At 57.4% G+C, this 17,932-nt stretch overlaps 1 protein-coding gene and 9 non-coding genes across 10 annotated transcripts; 6 read left to right on the plus strand and 4 right to left on the minus strand.

The window, feature by feature from the left end:
• Positions 1-6,704: 6,704 nt before the first annotated feature.
• On the minus strand, positions 6,705-6,778 carry TRNAN-GUU (transfer RNA asparagine (anticodon GUU)). Its single transcript has one exon. It is a non-coding gene; the product is annotated as a tRNA-Asn (tRNA).
• A 3,291-nt stretch (positions 6,779-10,069) lies between these two features.
• Positions 10,070-10,141, plus strand: TRNAD-GUC (transfer RNA aspartic acid (anticodon GUC)). Its single transcript has one exon. It is a non-coding gene; the product is annotated as a tRNA-Asp (tRNA).
• An 808-nt stretch (positions 10,142-10,949) lies between these two features.
• Positions 10,950-11,021, plus strand: TRNAG-UCC (transfer RNA glycine (anticodon UCC)). The gene has a single exon. It is a non-coding gene; the product is annotated as a tRNA-Gly (tRNA).
• A 301-nt stretch (positions 11,022-11,322) lies between these two features.
• Positions 11,323-11,394, plus strand: TRNAE-CUC (transfer RNA glutamic acid (anticodon CUC)). Its single transcript has one exon. It is a non-coding gene; the product is annotated as a tRNA-Glu (tRNA).
• Positions 11,395-12,989: 1,595 nt separating this feature from the next.
• On the minus strand, positions 12,990-17,649 carry LOC128778908 (collagen alpha-1(III) chain-like). The gene is made up of 4 exons (XM_053909519.1): positions 17,444-17,649; positions 15,675-17,275; positions 13,804-13,923; positions 12,990-13,138 (listed from the first exon to the last, which is right to left on the minus strand). The coding sequence occupies exons 1-4, from the start codon at positions 17,647-17,649 to the stop codon at positions 12,990-12,992; spliced, it is 2,076 nt and encodes a 691-aa protein (XP_053765494.1).
• Positions 13,727-13,797, minus strand: TRNAG-GCC (transfer RNA glycine (anticodon GCC)). The gene has a single exon. It is a non-coding gene; the product is annotated as a tRNA-Gly (tRNA).
• On the minus strand, positions 15,300-15,382 carry TRNAL-CAG (transfer RNA leucine (anticodon CAG)). Its single transcript has one exon. It is a non-coding gene; the product is annotated as a tRNA-Leu (tRNA).
• Positions 16,013-16,084, plus strand: TRNAD-GUC (transfer RNA aspartic acid (anticodon GUC)). Its single transcript has one exon. It is a non-coding gene; the product is annotated as a tRNA-Asp (tRNA).
• TRNAG-UCC (transfer RNA glycine (anticodon UCC)) lies at positions 16,892-16,963 on the plus strand. Its single transcript has one exon. It is a non-coding gene; the product is annotated as a tRNA-Gly (tRNA).
• TRNAE-CUC (transfer RNA glutamic acid (anticodon CUC)) lies at positions 17,265-17,336 on the plus strand. The gene has a single exon. It is a non-coding gene; the product is annotated as a tRNA-Glu (tRNA).
• Positions 17,650-17,932: the final 283 nt, after the last annotated feature.

Here is a 17,932-nt window from a genome sequence, read left to right on the forward strand (position 1 = left end):
ACCCCACCACTGGGAGGATCTAAAGTCATGCTCCCCCAAACTAAGTCATCTTCCTCCATTCCCCCAACCAGGAACCTTTCCCACGGCCCCACCCCCACAGCACCCTTGGAAATAAGCTCAGAACCTTTTCTACCCACCATATCCGTTGAACGTACGGTCCTTTCTGTTTTAACCTCTGTGGCGCTCCCTCTGGTGAGGACACTGCCAAGTTCTTTGGGGGGTATTTTCACCTCAGCAGCTCAAGCAGCCCGCGTGTGGTTTAAGGTAGTGGGCTAGCAGGTAACAGGTATGCAGTTTTTCCTTAAAATTGTATTCAGTAGCATGTTTCCAATTAAAAAAAAAAAAAGAAATTGTAAAGTTGTTTCTGTTTCCTGTAATTTGAGGAACCCTCAGATCTGCTAGGAGTTAATGAGAGGAGGGAGAAGAAGGCACCTGCTTGCGTGGTGTATCAGAGTTCTTCAGAGACACAGAACAAATCAGAGATCGACATCCACACGTATATTTGTATCTATGTCTGTGTGTATATCTATACCTATACCTGTACCTACATGTATATCTGTATCTTTATCTATATCTATATATGTTTCTGTATCTGAAGATCACATGATCATGGAGTGTCGAGGTCTGCAAAGTGAGCTGGCAAGCTGGAGGCCCAGGAGAGTCGGTGGGTCCAGTTGGAGTCTGAAGGCCTGAGAATCAGGGAAGCTGCTGGTGTAGTTCAAGTCCAAAGACCAAGGCCAGTATGCTCGAGACCCAGGAAGAGCTGGTGTTCCAGTCCAAGTCCAAAAGCAGGAAAAACTCAATATCCTAGTTCAAAGGCAGTCTGGCAGGAGGAGTTCTCTCATCTGATTGGATGAGGCCCACCCACATTAGCCAGGGCAATAAGCTTTGCTCAGTCTGCTGACTTAAATGTTAATTCCATCCAAAAACATCGGCACAGAAACACTCCAGGGGCACCTGGGTGGCTCAGTCGGTTAGGCCTCCAACTTCGGCTCAGGTCATGATCTCACGTTCGTGAGTTCGAGCCCTGCGTTGGGCTCTGTGCTGACCGCCTGGAGCCTGCTTCCGATTCTGTGTCTCCCTCTGTCTGTGTCCCTCCCCATCTCTCTCTCTCTCTCAAAAATAAATTAAAAAAAATTAAAAACAACAAAAAAGAAACACTCCAAATAATGTTTGACCAAATATCTGGGCACCATATGACCCAGTCAGGTAGACACATATAATTAAACATCTTAGAAGGTGATGCCTTATACTAAACACACAGAAGAGACAGAAGAGAGATCTGCCTTGGTTAGGCTTCAGTGTAGGATAGTTGCTTCTTCAGAGCACTTTTGCCTTTGCCTCTGCTCTGTCTGGATATAGTGCAAAGTTGCTTTCATCCGGTCACATAAGAGGGATGAATTAAAAAGAAAAAGTCCGTTCTGACAGAGCAACAGCAGGGCTGGAGAATAGCAGGTTACCAACACACCTCCCCCAGGGGACTCGAACCACCAATATACTGATTTATGGTCAAACCAGCTGACCATTGGACTTCAAGGACTCTGCGGCTGAGTTTTTTTTTTTTTTTTTTAAGTGGCATGCATAGAAGTTTAACTATTTTAGAGTGGAACTATTCAGTTACTGAGTAGTACTCAGTTACTTAGTACATTAACAATGTACCAAGTAACTTTGTGTAACTACCTTAACTATCTAGTTCTAAAACATATTCATCATCCCAAAATAAAGCCCCACATCCATGAAGCAATTACTCCTCTACACACGCTCCTCCTGGAAGCCATCATCTTGCTTTCTGTTCCTGTGGACTTATCTATTCGGGATATTTCATTTACACGGAATCATACAACAGGTAACATTCTGTCTGTGGCTTCTTTTACTTAGCTTGTGGTTGGAGTTCCTTCATGCTGCGACATGTATCATTTAAATGTTAATTCCATTCCTTTTTATGGCTGATTAACATTTCATTGTGTGTATATGTGACATGTTTATACATCCACCCAGTGATGGAACTTTTGATTGTTTCTCCCTCTTGGCTGCTGTGAGTAGTGGCGCTGTGAACATTCACATGCAAGGACTAGTTTGAGTAGCTAGGTTTTTTTTTTTTTTTTTTTTTTTCTAACGTGTATTTATTTTTTGAGAGACAGAGACAGAGCAGGGGGAAAGAACCGAGGAGGGACAGAGAGAGAGGGAGACACAGCATCTGAAGCAGGCTCCAGGCTCTGAGCTGTCAGCATAGACCCTGACACAGGGCTCAAACCACCTGAGACACCCAGGCGCCCCTTGGTGCCCCTGGTTTTAATTACTCTGGGTATATACCTAGTAAGTAAAATCGTGGGGTCATTTACATTCTCACCAGCAATGTTTGGTGGTCCTCATTTCTCCTTCCTGCCAACACTTTCTATTTTCTATTGTTGTTGTTGTATTTAAAGTGACAGCAATCTTAGTGGGTATGGAGTTAACACCACATGTGTTCTAGAATGACTAAAATTAACAAGATTCATGATACCAAAGGAAAAAGAGGACCTTCGGTATGACTCCATTTATGTAAAATCTAGAAAATGCCAACTAATCTACAGTGGCAATAAGCAGATCCGTAATTGCTCGAGATGCTGCGCAGGTCAGTGGGGACGTGACTTAGCAAAGGGCAGAAGGGGGAATTATCAAGGGCTATAAGGACACTTCTGGGGATGATGGGTACGTTTATTATCTTGATTGTAATCATGGCTTCAGTAGTACGTACATATGTCAAAACTGTATATTTTATTTATTTATTTATTTATTATTTTTTTAAATTTATTCAATGTTTATTGATTTTTGAGAGAGACAGAGAACAAGCAGGGAAGAAGCAGAGAGAGAGGGACACACAGAATTGGAAGCAGGCTCCAGGCTCTGAGCTGTCAGCACAGAGCCCAATGTGGCTCAAACCCAAGAACCATGAGATCATGACCTGAGCCAAAGTTGGACACTCAACCAACTGAGCCACCCAGGTGCTCCTTTATTATATATTTTAAATATGGGCAGTTGGTTGTATGTTAAATACTAAAGTGTTAAAAAAAAAAAAAAAAAAAAAAAAAAAAAACAAGGTGAGGGGTGCCTGGGTGGCTCAGTCAGTTAAGCATCTGACTCTTGATTTAGGCTCAGGTCACGATCTCACGGGTTCCTGAGATGGAACCCCACGTGAGGCTTTACACCGACAGCGCAGAGCCTGCTTGGGACTCTTTCTCTCCCCTCTCTGCCCCTCTCCCACTTGTGTGGGCTCTCTCTCTCTCTCTCTCAAGAAAAAAAAAACACCAAAAAAAGGAAACAAAGCCAAACAGTTTTACATATACCTTTTGGAGGTCACTAAAGTCTCTTCATTTTAAACGGTGCCATAACTTGAAAATGTAGGGGACTGATTACACCATTCTCTTTTTTTAAGACTGTTTTAAAAGGAGACTTTCTGAGCCTTTAAATTTCTCACAGCTGGGACAAAGTCCTAAGTCATTAGCAATGCAGGTTCCCAGATGGCAACAGATGACCCTTCACTGTTACACAGCAGTTCTCGGGTTGTTAGACTCCCTTTCCAGAGTATTCAAAATATCTTGCCTGCTTTCCAGCCAACAAAGCCCTTTCACCTATTTCGTATACCCATATTTTTCTGTTACTGATGTCTAAATATTAGTGGTCTTGGATAGAAAATGCATAAATAAACTTTAGCAAATTAAGCAGAAAAGGAATTAATTGAGAGATCACTGGGCGGTCATAGATTTATGAGAATTAACAACCAGACTCAGATAAAGGGAATAACCAAAGGGGAGCTAAGAGGCCAGAAATATAGCCAAACTCATGCCAAAGAAAGAGTCTGGGAAGGAAACTACAGAATCTGTCAAAACTACACGCTAGCTTTGACTTCCTGGATAAAGGAATTCTAAACTGTTTGTGAGTCTACACATCATTGGCTCTTGAATCAGAATCTGGGGAAGTACCTTCTAGCTAAAAGAACCAAGAAGAATTTTTCCTCCTCTACACTGCCTATAATGAAACACTAGAAAGGAGACATGAAGTAAGGACTGAGTATTCAGTTTTCAGCTGGAATTTGGACAAAATGTAAGACTTGGGACAGTTTCCATCCAGCAAATGCTTCAGGAAGAAAGGGAAGGCCAAGGAGATCAAACCCAGGTGCTGTCAGGAAACATGGTCCAGGGGAAAGAGGAACCTAAATCTGTATCTACAGAAGCCTTTGCACCTCAAGAAGATTGAAGGAGTGCCTCCTAGACTTTTTCAGAAAGAAAGAAGGCCTTTTATGAATCTTAAGGGCTTGCCTCAGAGACCCTTCCTGTTAAGAAGGCTTTTAAGGATCTTAAGGACATTGACCCACAGCAACCTTACCAGGGGCCCAATGTAGAAAAGGGCTGATCTCAAAGAGATTTGTGAGTGTGGCTTTTGCCTAATAAGTGAAGTATATATTGATATATTTATAAGAAACTCTTCAAGCTTTTAAAGGAAGTATATCAGCTTGGATCGAAAGGGACAGAGGCAGTACAAAATTAAAAGAAGCCTCTGGACCTGCAAACGCCTATGAGCAGGAAGCAGGCTGAGCAAATGATCAGCTGTGAACACCGACTATTCCTCTGGAAAAGTAAGCAGAATTCAGGAAGCAGAAGTGAGGAATTCCCAGTAAGTAGTAATGGGGCTTAATCAAGGAACTGGCCACATGAATCTGACTGGATGTCAGAGTTGATGTGGACCATTGGTCTTCAATTTCTCTCTTTCAAATGGGATTGGCAACAGAGGTTGACCCATGCCTGTCCCAACACTGTATGTTGGAGATGTGGGGGCCGGATAACTTATTCTTTCGCTCAAAAGTCTTTTGACCAAGAAGAAACTACTCACGGGGCCTCAGGTATAGCAGGAACAACTCAGAAATGAGATAAGGAGCTTACGAAGAGAGGGGGAACATGGAGTTCTGCAGGCAAAGGAAGCATGTTTGTGGCTCAAAGGACAGCAGTCTCTGGGTGGACTGTGAACCACCAAGCTTTAACCTAACAGCAGAAAGTCTAACTCATTACAAAGATCAGGCAGAGTCCATGGGCTGGCATTTCCTATTGAATAACTTGTGGCCAAACACCAGACTGTACTCCTGGGTTAACTGCCAGCTCCTGGGTGCAGCACTTTGGGGAGTTCAGCTCTAGGCAGTCAGAGACCCTGCCCTGCTCTCCTGAGTCTGAAAACCTGGCAGTACAACGGATTTGGATGATTCCAGAAGCCAAGTTCTTTCGGCCAATATGGGGCGAGTACATAGAATAGCCTTGGAGCCTCCATAGCTTTGTAAACGGCAGGAGAAAGATTTAGGGACCATGGTGCCCCATTTGTTCTGGAAATTCCCCCCAGCGGGCACAGTTGGATCACACTGATCTTGGTAGGAATTTCAGAAAGTAGGTTATGAACTGAAAAAGTATGGTAACTGTATCTGTTTTCTCACTCATCATTTTATTTACAGCTCTTTACAGAGTGCCTGGCATATAAGAGTTGTCAACATATGTTTGTTGAATGAATGTATGTGTGCATGAATAAATAGATGAATAACAGGTACATATTTAAAGACTAGGGACAAGCCAGGATTTTGTGTTTTTCGAAAAGCCTTCAGGGAGAAAGTTTGATTTAGCCAACAGTTTCGTTTCTGTGGTCTTCCTGTCCTGACTTCTGAGCTAAGAAGGGCATCTGAGAGATGAAAGGTCAGCTTTGGCTGAGGGGAAAGTCCAGCTCTCAGGAATTCCTGGCATGAGAACACTCACAGACAGGAGTCCTGGCAACACATTCCTTGCACTATAACAGGACTTCTCAAGGTGACCCGGGTCCAGTCCCCGAGGGAACCTGGCAGTGGGCTAACAGGAATGGAAGGCAGAGAAGTTAAATTGGAAGAACTTGACGACGGATGGATTTGCTGGGTGAGGGAAAAAGACTTGAAGGAAGTCCCCTTCCCATCTGGCTTGTTTCCCTAAAGGTGGTGGTAATGCCATTCACTAAGAGAGGAAACACTGGAAAAGACTCTCATGCCTCGGGGATGAGGAGAAGATGAACTCAGCTTGGGAGAGGATAACCCTGAGGTCAACGGGTCACGTGAAGCAGGCAGGTGGAGGCGTGGGTAGGTTTAGAACTCAGAGAGGTTCTGGAGACACAAATTTGAAAGTCAACAAGATCACTAAAAGAGAGCGCAATATGAAAACGAGAAGCGTTGGAGCCACAGTCAAAGCCTTGAAGGTTTATTTCTAGGACCTTCACTGCAGCCTTATATATAAGAGCAGTGTCCAGTTCTAAGTAAGTAGCAGGATAAGTGTGAGAGCACATTAATGCAGGGAATGCTTTATACTTTAATCCCTTTAAAACGCGGCCAGAGATCATTGGGTTTCTCCAGGTGCTTGCCATCTGCTACAAGAATTAACTGAACTCAAAAGAGCCTTAACTGTTTTCTGTACTAGCAGTGCCCATTTGCAAAGGCCCACTTGCTGTGGAATTCTGCCAAAAAAGCAGCTCGAAAAAGGTTTTGATTTTAGAGGAAAGGGAAGTACAGATACCTCTAGATTCTCCATAGAAAGCTCCTGATCATAAGATGTGGCACTCAGAGAATTTCTCTTAGTACACAAGTAATTCGCAGAATTTTGGATTGGAAATGGAACTCTGATTTTTAAAATGAAGGAAAAAAAAAAAAGTGAGGTTATCACTTCAGGCGTCCCTGGGTGGGATCGAACCACCAACCTTTCGGTTAACAGCCGAACGCGCTAACCGATTGCGCCACAGAGACTACCCACAACCCCTGGCAAAATTTTGCACGTCCTCTGTATGTGTAGACCATTAACCAAACACTAGCGTTCCGCCATCTGGGTTCGTTTCTTCATCTTGAGATTGCAAGTAGGTTCCGAGTTATGTGATTCTAAAAGCCAGAACATTAAACCATCCCTGTCCTACAACAGTAGAATCCTTGCTTCCTTTCTTCCCAATCTCTTAGCACCAGCGGGAAGCGACGTCCTCTTTCTCCCCAAGTAGAGATCTGGACACGAGTTAAGACCAGATTCACCACCGGAGGAAATGGAGAATGGCGGGACGGAGTGGAGAACTAAGCAGGGATTAATGAGTGCTGGGGAGACAGCTTGCTGCTGATTTGAACTGACATCCCTGCTTGGGACATCAGCCTGATACTCCTACTTCGCTAAACTTCTATGAAACCCACTTACATTACCTCTCTGTGAATTATAAAACCCAGATGCCGAGCGTTTATTTAAAAACGTAACTTCAAGAGGGCAGTGATCTTCAAAGCTCTTCCTGAATGTGATTCTCAAGTAGTAGTGACTATTCCACGGGGGAGGGAAGACAACCTCTGGAGACCGGACACACAGACTAGGTTGAACACTTCCCCCAGTGCTCCTCCTTCTACTCACAATTGTGATTCAAAAATATCGCCAATGGGCCCTGGCTCTCGGTAGAGAATTTAGTAACTTATAAGAATTTAGTAACTAAATTTCTTCTTAAACATTTTTAAAGTTAATAAATTTATTTTTTAATTAATTAATTTTTAAATTTTACATCCAAATTAGTTAGCATGTAGTGCCGCAATGATTTCAAAAGTAGATTCCTTAATGCCCCTTACCCATTTAGCTCATCCCCCCTCCCATAGTCCCTCCAGCAACCCTGTTTGTTTTCTATATTTGAGAGTCTCTTATGATTTGTCCCCCTCCCTGTTTTGGTATTATTTTTACTTTCCTTCCCTTATGCTCATCTGTTTTGTCTCTTAAAGTCCTCATATGAATGAAGTCATATGATTTTTGTCTTCCTCTGACTAATTTCCCTTAGCATAATACCCTCCAGTTCCACCCACGTGGTTGTAAATGGCAAGATTTCATTCTTTCTGATTGCCGAGTAATACTCCATTGTATGTATATACCACATCTTCTTTATCCGTTCATCCATCGATGGACATTTGGGCTCTTTCCATCCTTTGACTATTGTCCATAGCGCTGCTATAAACATTGGGGTGCATGTGCCCCTTTGAAACAGCACAACTATATCCTTGGATAAATACCTAGTAGTGCAATGGCTGGGTCATAGGGTAGTTCTATTTTTAATTTTTTGAGGAACCTCCATACTATTTTCCAGAGTGGCTGCACCAGTTTGCATTCCCACCAGCAGTGCAAAAGAGATCCTCTTTCTCTGCATCCTCCCCAACGTTGTGTTGTTGCCTGAGTTGTTAATGTGAGCCATTCTGACAGGTGTGAGGTGGTATCTCATTGCGGTTTTGATACAACTAAAATGTTTTACATTGAAACCAATCTGCAAGTTACTTTGAATCAAGAAAATAAGTTTTAGTAATGAACGTAATTTGACTGATTGGATGAAATTCTAAGAACAGGTAAATTTTCAGAATTTTGTAGAGCCTGTGGGCATTGGGAGAAACCCTCTGGCATTTCCAGGGGTAGATACCGTGACTCAGAAATTCCTGGCTAGAGAAACACAGATCGTTCATTACACAGACTTAGGCTCAGAAAAACACGAGTACAGGTACACCTCATATAGTTAGTCTTCTAGATGTAAACAGGTGGAAACTTCAGCTGCTTGTAAAACCAGATCAAAGTCATCTTCACGAAGTAGAAAATATTAGCATGCCATTTCTCTGCTAGACAACAAAGCAGATATGACTGAAACACACTGGTTCCTCAGGGATACATCTGCAGTTGACTCAAAAGATTTTATAAAAATTCACAGGCCAAGTTACCTAGAGGTACAGGGGTCATGGCAGATGGCTGAGTCAACAGACCCGAAGGGCTTTTTCCCACCCATATATTTTCTTACCAGGTTCTGAGGATCCACGTCCTGTACTAAGGAAGAAAGCCCAGTAGCTTCAGAGAATACATGGGTACTGAAGGGAAAGCCAGCTTTCCCATATGACCAGAAGCTAAAAGCCTAGGAAGAAAATACAGAAAATACAGAGCACAGAACTGATTTCCCAGGATCACAAACAATATGAGGCACTATTTGCAATATAGCCAGGATGCCGGATGGGGGGGAAAAAAAATCAAGTGGTGTGAAAAAGATTAACAAAAGGGAGGAGTTCTGAAAAAGGGAAAAAAATCAAAATAAAAGGTCTTTAGAGAAAGGAAAAACTAAAGAAGTCAAGACAAGCTAGTATAAGGAGGATATATTAAATAGTTTTAATGTAATGCACGTAGCACTGGGATACAAGTTGCACACAACGCAGGAGGGTGCGATTCACCTTGGAGAGCACCCATAGAAGAAGGGTACGGAGCTGGTGAGAAGGAACGGGAAGATCCTGGCTAGGTGTAAGGTAAGGCAGGAACGGGAAACTAGTAAGTGAAATCTTGGTGGCGGGCAAGTGGAACGAGGGATGGGGGTGGGGAGAGGAGGGGGAGGACGGTACTTCTGGGTAACACGCTGGCCGCTGGGCCATATGAGGGAGGGTATCAGTCACGCAACTGGAAAAACACGCACACGAGAAGTCCACTCTGTCCTCCCGTGTGATGCACAGGCTCCCACCTGCTTGGGGTTGGATCTCCCTCACCGGCTCCACCTGTATCTGCGTGCTCTCTCACTATCATTGCCTGATGGTCCCAATGCAGGGACGTGGCGAGAATTTGCTTTTCACAACCAGGTTCGGATTCCACGGTCGGTCTCAGTTCTCCCATTCCCCCCAACACACCACTCCCGTGGGACACAGTAATCGCCGCAGGGAGGACTCCACCTCTGCCACGGCTGGTTCCGCCGCCCCTGAACCAACACCACTGCCGTCGTTCATCCACACACCGCGTCCTCTATTCCGGCGCGATGCCCGCTTTGCTGGCAAAAGGCAGCGTGCTGGAAGTACCGAGCGCCAAACCGATCCGTGATGGATCTCGGTCCCCTCAGAGTCGGAGCCAGAAATGCCCTGCGGGGGAGGGGAGCGAAGCCGGGGGTGTGGAGTCGGGAAGGGGGTGGCCCGGGCGGGGCGCCCGTGCAGGGCAGGGCGTCGAGGGCGGGCAGGGGCAGGCGTGGGGAGGCAGCCGGAGAGGGGTCGGGCGGGCGCCCGGGTGGCCGGCCGCCGCCGTCCTCGTTAGTATAGTGGTGAGTATCCCCGCCTGTCACGCGGGAGACCGGGGTTCGATTCCCCGACGGGGAGGCAAGACGCCCTTTTTGGTGGCCTGCGCAGCTCTGGGTCCCACCTCTTGCTCCCGAGGGAGGGGCAGGGGCGCTTCTTCTCGGCCGTCCGTCGTCCGGCCGGCGGCGCGTGCCCGGCCTGCCCACCGTCCACCGGGCCCAGCCCTTTGCGTGGCTCGAGGCCGGACGCTGGGTCGCCACCGCGCAGCCGGGGCCTCGTGCGGTCCCCGCGGCAGCCACAGCGAGCTCCTTGGCGACGTGCCGCCCAGCCGCGCAGCCGCGCAGCCGCGCAGCCGCCGTGGGTGTGGGTCGGGTGGGAGGCAGATGGGTCCGGTCCCGTGTGGATGCGGGAGGTGGTGTGTGAGGCCTGGCGGCCGCCCCCTCTGCTCCTTCCCGCGCGGGGCCGGGCCGGGCCGGGCCGCTAGCTGCGGGCCGCGGAGGACGCGGAAGACGCCGGGCCGGGGGCGTGGCGGGGCTCCCCAGCCGGCCTCCGAGGGCCCGAGAGCGGCCAGGCGGCCAGAGCGCCCTCCAGAGGCGGGCGGCGGTGGGCGCCGGGCGCCGGGCGCCGGGCGCAGGGCGGGCAGGTGGGCGGGCGGGCGTGCCCGGCGACCGGCCGGCGCAGCGGAGTCGGAGGGGCGAGGCTGGGGCTCCGGGCGGCCGGAGCCCGTGGTGGCCGGAGCCCGTGGTGGCCGGGCAGAGCTGCGGCCGGCCGGGACGTCGGGGCAGGGCTGCGCCGGGCGGCGGCGGCGGCGGCGGCGAGAGAGCGCCAAGGCGAGAAGGCGCCGGAGCGCACCCTGGGCCGGCCGCGTCGGGCCGGCCCGGGCCGTGCAGCGTTGGTGGTATAGTGGTGAGCATAGCTGCCTTCCAAGCAGTTGACCCGGGTTCGATTCCCGGCCAACGCAGCCGGCCGACCTTTTGCGCCCCTCCGGGGCCCTCCTGGCCAGGCCCGCCGGGCGCTGGCAGTGGGGGACGGCGTGCCGGCCGCTGGGCGCTGGGCACGTGGCCCGAGGCGGCCGGCGTGCGGGTGCGAGGGCGACCGGCGCGCAGCGTTTTGCGGGTGCTGCCAGCGGGCCGGGTGGACTGCGTGGGGCCCGCGGGCGGCTGGACGTGCAGAGGCAGGGGCCTCGGGGCCCAAGCGGAGCCGCGTGGGTGGAATGGAGGCGCTGGGTCCAGGGGGTGCAGGCCAGGCGCGCAGCCTGTCGCTCCCTGGTGGTCTAGTGGTTAGGATTCGGCGCTCTCACCGCCGCGGCCCGGGTTCGATTCCCGGTCAGGGAAGCCTTTCTTCTTCCTCTGGCCCTCCGGGGCCTCCCCTCCCGGCCTGCCAGGCCGAGCCACCCACCGTCCGGTCCCCAGTGCACCCGCACCACCCCCTTTTAGCCCACGCCAGCACGCCAGGACACAGGTGGCTAGCTTGTCGTGGGCCCCGCCGCCGCGACGACGACGACGACGACGACGACGATGACGACGGCGGCCGCGGCGGTGTGCGCACAAGGCCACCTGCCACGCCCCCACGGGCAGCCCAAGCCTCGCCCTGCCACCTCGGCCCCTCCGAGCCTTTTGGCCTGGCTGGCCCTCTGGAGGCCCTCGGCATCGCCTCTCCCCTTCGCCCCCCTGCGCACGCGCTCGCCTGGCTCCTTCGCTTCCACAGCCCGAGACGCGAGTGGCCGGGGCGACCTCTGTCCCCCGCGGGGACCACCAGTGTGCGCAGAGGCCCCGGCCCCCCGAGTGTGCTCGGACCCCCACCGCCCCCGCCGGTGGCGCTCCTAGCTGGCCAGGCTGACGAGCCATCCCGTCCTCCCTCCCGAGGTGCCCGCGGTGGCGGTGCTGGGCGCGTGGGGCAGGTGAGCCACGCGCAGCCCTGAGTCCCGTCACCTGGCCGAGCCCCCCGGGCCTTGCCTCCCTCGCGCCCCTCGGGCCTGCGACCTCTCGGGCGGCTTCCCTGCCCCACGCGGGGCGGGAGCGCCACGACCTGGCTGGCTGCGTCTCTCCCCGGCGCCGGAGAGCAGACCCCATGGGCACGGTGGTCTTGGGCCCCGATGGGAGCGCACAGTCCGACCGCCGGGCCCGGGAGGTGGAGGAGGGAAGAGGCATCCGGGCCCGGCCCGGTCCCCGCGGGCACTGGAGGTGACACAGCGGGGAGGTGTGGTGGGAGCCGCGGGAGAAGAAACCCCAGCAGCCAGGCAGGTGGGTGGCGGTGCAGTCACCCCGGGGGACTGGGCGCACTTGTCGCCAACTTGTCATTCCAATTGCAGGACACGTCGGTCCCCTGCATCCTTTGGCAAAGGGGCCAGCGTGTTACCCAGAGGTCCCTTTCAACACCTCCGCGCCCCACCCCCCCACCCCCGATGAGCGGCGTCCTCCACCCCCCCCCCCACTCACGCACACTTTCTACAGTTGCGCTTTTCACAGTTTCCCATCCCGCCTCGCCCCGTGCCTCGCCATGATAGGCGCCGTCAGTCCCTCTGTCCACCCCTGTATCCGTCCTCTTCTGTGGATGCCTCCCACGGTCCATCGCACACCTCAGTCTCCTTCCCGCCCCATCTTGGACACCCTTGTCCGCCAGGGATTTGCTCTGTGATCAGAGGTGTCCCCTCTCGAGGCCAAGCGGTCAGCCGGTGCGCCGCGCACACCTGCTGGGGCACACTCGCTTCAACCGGACGACCCCCCTGCACCGGTGCGGAGGGGCCGCGGCGGCCGTGGGTCTCCGGGTGCTTCCCGTGCCCGCCGGAAGTTTCCTCGGAGTCCTTGCTTTTGCGTGTGTGTGCGTGTGCGTGTGCGTGTGCGTGTGGGTGTGGGTGTGTGTGGAGGGGTGGAGGTCGGGGTGGGAGAGGGATGGAGGACGGCGGTGGCCTTTGGTGCCGTGGGCGGCTCTAGCGGTGGAAGAGGAAGCCGCGTCGGCACGGTAGCGGCGGCGGCGAATCGGGACGCAGAGAATCAAGGGCCTGCGCGACCCTGACGTTAGGCACGCTGGGGTCCTGCGGGTGCGGGTGTCGGTGCCACCTGGAGTCTGTGGGCGACCCTCCCGGACAATGGGATGTATAGCGCACCTAGGCGTGGCAGCTTGGTTTCTGCCGGTGTTGCAAAAGGGGAGGATTTCTGGAGTGTGAATAGAGTGAGCCAGAGCCTGTGTGTGTGTGTGTGTGTGTGTGTGTGTGTGTGTGTGTGTGTGTGCGTGCGCGCGCGGGGGGGGGGGGTTGGGGGCTGGTGGCAGGGGCGGGGGCGCGAGGTGGTGCCGAGGGAAGGGGAGGAGCGTGTGGGTGGCAGCGGCGAGTTGGTGCGTGGATGCGTCCCTTGCAGTGAATCGGGAGACTCGAGCGAGGCGAGCGTCGTTAAAGAGAAGAAGGGCAAGGCAGGTGTGTGGGCGGGCGCGGAAGGGCCCTTGGCTCCCGGGCGGAGTTTTGTCCCTTGTCCCCAGGGCGAGCGAGCCAGGGAGGAGGAAGGGAATGTGCGGCAGGGGCGGGGACGGGATGGGGCGTGGGCGGGCCCCCAGAGAGGAGCAGAGGTGGCTTTGGCCAGGTGCTCTGAAGCTGGGAGAGAGGCAGCTTAGCAGGGAGAGAGGAAGCGTAGCGCGCAGTTGGCGCTGCGGGGCCAAAAGGGGATGGCGCGTTGCATGGGCCGGGAATCGAACCCGGGCCTCCCGCGTGGCAGGCGAGAATTCTACCACTGAACCACCCATGCACCCACGGACGTGGTCCACAGAGGGCTTCCCCAGCGGCGCCGGCCGCCTCCGTTGCCGGTCCCCGCCAGTAGTGAGCGTGAGCGTGAGCATGAGCGTCTGCTCCGTGGGAGCAGGAGGCGGGCGGTCTGCAAGACAGGCTCCAGGCACGCGGAGAGCCAGCCCCTGGGGCGCGGCGCGGCGCGGACGTCCGGGCAGAGGAAGGCAGGGAGGCGGACTGGGCTCATCCTGTGCTTTGTCCCTCGTCCAGGGCCGCCGCCACAGCCTGCCCAGTGTCGCCAGAGGCAGCCAGGAGCCGGACCCAGCCTGGCCAGCGCCCGAACCCCAAACAGCCGGAGCCATCTGTGGCAGGTGCAGGCAGGCGAGGGACCTTGCCTTCAGCTACTCCCAGCCCCGAGCCAAAGTCCGTTTGGCAAAGTCCGTTTGGCGGATGGTTTTCTCGCGCGTGCAGTGTGTGTCCCGGCGGACCGGGTGGGGAACGGACCTCTCGTGTGTGGAGCCGTGGGGCCGGGGGCGGGGATGGGTGGGCTGTGTGTGTGTGTGTGTGTGTGTTCGCGCTCGCGCCGGCGTCTGTCGGAGTTAGAGGCCAGGTAGCGCCGCGTGCGCCTCTGAGTGCGTCTGGGGCCGAGAGAGCAAAGGCCTGAGCGCGTTTGGCCGGCGGCTCTCCCTAGGGGTCCGGCTCGGTGCCTTGACAGGTTGGGAGCCAGGAGGGCGATCTTGGATCCGGGAGGAACGCTGGGGCGGAGTGGCCGGCCGGCGGCCTCCCCGAGCCAGGAGATGCGCTGTGGCGCCCGGCTGGATGGCCTGGGGGGGTCTAGGGCTTCCGCTCCCTGCTCCCTGCAGCCATCTTCCCGGCTTGGACTCGTGAGCCAGGCCCACAGAAGGGAGGGGTCCACGCCGCCGGCTGGCCAGCAGACGGCTGGGCTGTATGGCTCCCGGGAGGCAGGCAGGCAGGCAGGCAGGTAGGTGTGGCCAGGGGAAGGCCCCCAGGTGGAGGATCGTGTGGGCCGCCTCGGGAGGGTGTGGAGAGAATGGACTGGGGCCGGGGGGGAAAGCACGGGGTGACGGTGGGGTGGGTGCGTGTTCCCGGTGGCGGCGGAAGCGGACGGCTGGCTGTAAGAAAGAGCCAGGCGCTGTCCAGCGGCCACAAGTGGGAGCGGGAAGCGCGGGGAGCTTTGCAGCCTGGGCTGGTCCGCGAGTGCCGGGGTGACGAGGGCAGGGGCGGGAATAGGCGAGAAGGAGGACCAAAGAGCCTCCAGAAAGCAGCAGGTGCGAAGTCAGCGAAGCCCGCGGGTGTGGGAAAGGCGCTCGAGTCGCCGGGGAGTGCGTGTGCGTTCGCGCACGCGCGCGCGCTCGCTCCGAGCCCGAGGCGGCGAGGGTGGAGGGGCTGGAGCTCGGTCCTGGGCAGCGTGTGCTCGGGTGCGAGGCGGGCCGCGGCGGCGAGAGGGTGTGGTCCAGGCCCGGGTGGCGTGGCTGCTGTGTGGGGCGGGCCAAAAGGTGGGCGTGTCAGGAGTGGGATTCGAACCCACGCCTCCAGGGGAGACTGCGACCTGAACGCAGCGCCTTAGACCGCTCGGCCATCCTGACGGCGGGTGTGGGCGCGTCGCCGCTGGCCTGGCTGGGACGCGGCGCTAACGCTGGTGTCCTTGGCCGTCATGGCGCCTGGCTGGCGGCTGTGTGGGTGCGCAAGGGGCGAGACACGCGCGGCGGCCCCGGAGGAGCACCGCCAGCCGCCTCGCCGCCGCCGCCGCCGCCGCCGCCGCCGCCGCCGCCGCCGCCAGCGCGGCTCCCGTCGCTGTCGCACCCCCACCCCCAGCTCCCTGCAGGCCCCGTCCAGCGTCGGCGCCCCTTGCCCTGCTCCCCACCCCGCCTTCCTCGCCCTCGCCCTCGCCCTCGCCCTGGCCCTCGCAGCCCCGCTTGCCGTCTGGGGCCTTTTCTCCCGGCGCGATGCCCGCCTGGCAGACGAGAGAGAGGCAGCGCTCGTTGGGAGTACTGAGCGCCGTCCGGGTCCGTGTGTGGGCCCGGGTGCGGGTGGACTCCGAGTCGGGGCCGGGGGCTGCCGTGCGGGAGAGGGGGCCGAAGCGGGGGTGGGGTCGGGTGGGGCGTGGCCCGGGCCGGGCGCCCGTGCAGGGCAGGGCGTCGAGGGCGGGCAGGGGCAGGCGTGGGGAGGCAGCCGGAGAGGGGTCGGGCGGGCGCCCGGGTGTCCGGCCGCCGCCGTCCTCGTTAGTATAGTGGTGAGTATCCCCGCCTGTCACGCGGGAGACCGGGGTTCGATTCCCCGACGGGGAGGCAAGATGCCCTTTTTGGTGGCCTGCGCAGCTCTGGGTCCCACCTCTTGCTCCCGAGGGAGGGGCAGGGGCGCTTCTTCTCGGCCGTCCGTCGTCCGGCCGGCGGCGCGTGCCCGGCCTGCCCACCGTCCACCGGGCCCCAGCCCTTTGCGTGGCTCGAGGCCGGACGCTGGGTCGCCACCGCGCAGCCGGGGCCTCGTGCGGTCCCCGCGGCAGCCACAGCGAGCTCCTTGGCGACGTGCCGCCCAGCCGCGCAGCCGCGCAGCCGCGCAGCCGCCGTGGGTGTGGGTCGGGTGGGAGGCAGATGGGTCCGGTCCCGTGTGGATGCGGGAGGTGGTGTGTGAGGCCTGGCGGCCGCCCCCTCTGCTCCTTCCCGCGCGGGGCCGGACCGGGCCGGGCCGCTAGCTGCGGGCCGCGGAGGACGCGGAAGACGCCGGGCCGGGGGCGTGGCGGGGCTCCCCAGCCGGCCTCCGAGGGCCCGAGAGCGGCCAGGCGGCCAGAGCGCCCTCCAGAGGCGGGCGGCGGTGGGCGCCGGGCGCCGGGCGCCGGGCGCAGGGCGGGCAGGTGGGCGGGCGGGCGTGCCCGGCGACCGGCCGGCGCAGCGGAGTCGGAGGGGCGAGGCTGGGGCTCCGGGTGGCCGGAGCCCGTGGTGGCCGGAGGCCCGTGGTGGCCGGGCAGAGCTGCGGCCGGCCGGGACGTCGGGGCAGGGCTGCGCCGGGCGGCGGCGGCGGCGGCGAGAGAGCGCCAAGGCGAGAAGGCGCCGGAGCGCACCCTGGGCCGGCCGCGTCGGGCCGGCCCGGGCCGTGCAGCGTTGGTGGTATAGTGGTGAGCATAGCTGCCTTCCAAGCAGTTGACCCGGGTTCGATTCCCGGCCAACGCAGCCGGCCGACCTTTTGCGCCCCTCCGGGGCCCTCCTGGCCAGGCCCGCCGGGCGCTGGCAGTGGGGGACGGCGTGCCGGCCGCTGGGCGCTGGGCACGTGGCCCGAGGCGGCCGGCGTGCGGGTGCGAGGGCGACCGGCGCGCAGCGTTTTGCGGGTGCTGCCAGCGGGCCGGGTGGACTGCGTGGGGCCCGCGGGCGGCTGGACGTGCAGAGGCAGGGGCCTCGGGGCCCAAGCGGAGCCGCGTGGGTGGAATGGAGGCGCTGGGTCCAGGGGGTGCAGGCCAGGCGCGCAGCCTGTCGCTCCCTGGTGGTCTAGTGGTTAGGATTCGGCGCTCTCACCGCCGCGGCCCGGGTTCGATTCCCGGTCAGGGAAGCCTTTCTTCTTCCTCTGGCCCTCCGGGGCCTCCCCTCCCGGCCTGCCAGGCCGAGCCACCCACCGTCCGGTCCCCAGTGCACCCGCACCACCCCCTTTTAGCCCACGCCAGCACGCCAGGCCACAGGTGGCTAGCTTGTCGTGGGCCCCGCCGCCGCCACGACGACGACGACGACGACGATGACGACGGCGGCCGCGGCGGTGTGCGCACAAGGCCACCTGCCACGCCCCCACGGGCAGCCCAAGCCTCGCCCTGCCACCTCGGCCCCTCCGAGCCTTTTGGCCTGGCTGGCCCTCTGGAGGCCCTCGGCATCGCCTCTCCCCTTCGCCCCCCTGCGCACGCGCTCGCCTGGCTCCTTCGCTTCCACAGCCCGAGACGCGAGTGGCCGGGGCGACCTCTGTCCCCCGCGGGGACCACCAGTGTGCGCAGAGGCCCCGGCCCCCCGAGTGTGCTCGGACCCCCACCGCCCCCGCCGGTGGCGCTCCTAGCTGGCCAGGCTGACGAGCCATCCCGTCCTCCCTCCCGAGGTGCCCGCGGTGGCGGTGCTGGGCGCGTGGGGCAGGTGAGCCACGCGCAGCCCTGAGTCCCGTCACCT

Source organism: Panthera pardus, unplaced genomic scaffold (genome assembly GCF_024362965.1).
Source record: "Panthera pardus isolate Hobbes unplaced genomic scaffold, ASM2436296v1 HiC_scaffold_21, whole genome shotgun sequence".
Taxonomy (NCBI): Eukaryota; Metazoa; Chordata; class Mammalia; order Carnivora; family Felidae; genus Panthera; species Panthera pardus.

Bases quoted from the DNA above. Each gene is read 5' to 3' on its own strand.
- LOC128778908 (XM_053909519.1), bottom strand. From the start codon at position 17,649: ATGCCGAGGGCCTCCAGAGGGCCAGCCAGGCCAAAAGGCTCGGAGGGG. The intron at 17,276-17,443 runs GTGGGCTAAAAG...CCTAACCACTAG, and splicing joins CTGTGGCCTGGCGTGCTGGC to ACCACCAGGGAGCGACAGGC. The intron at 13,924-15,674 runs GCGAGGAAGGCG...CCTGTCTTGCAG, and splicing joins GGGCGAGGGCGAGGGCGAGG to ACCGCCCGCCTCCTGCTCCC.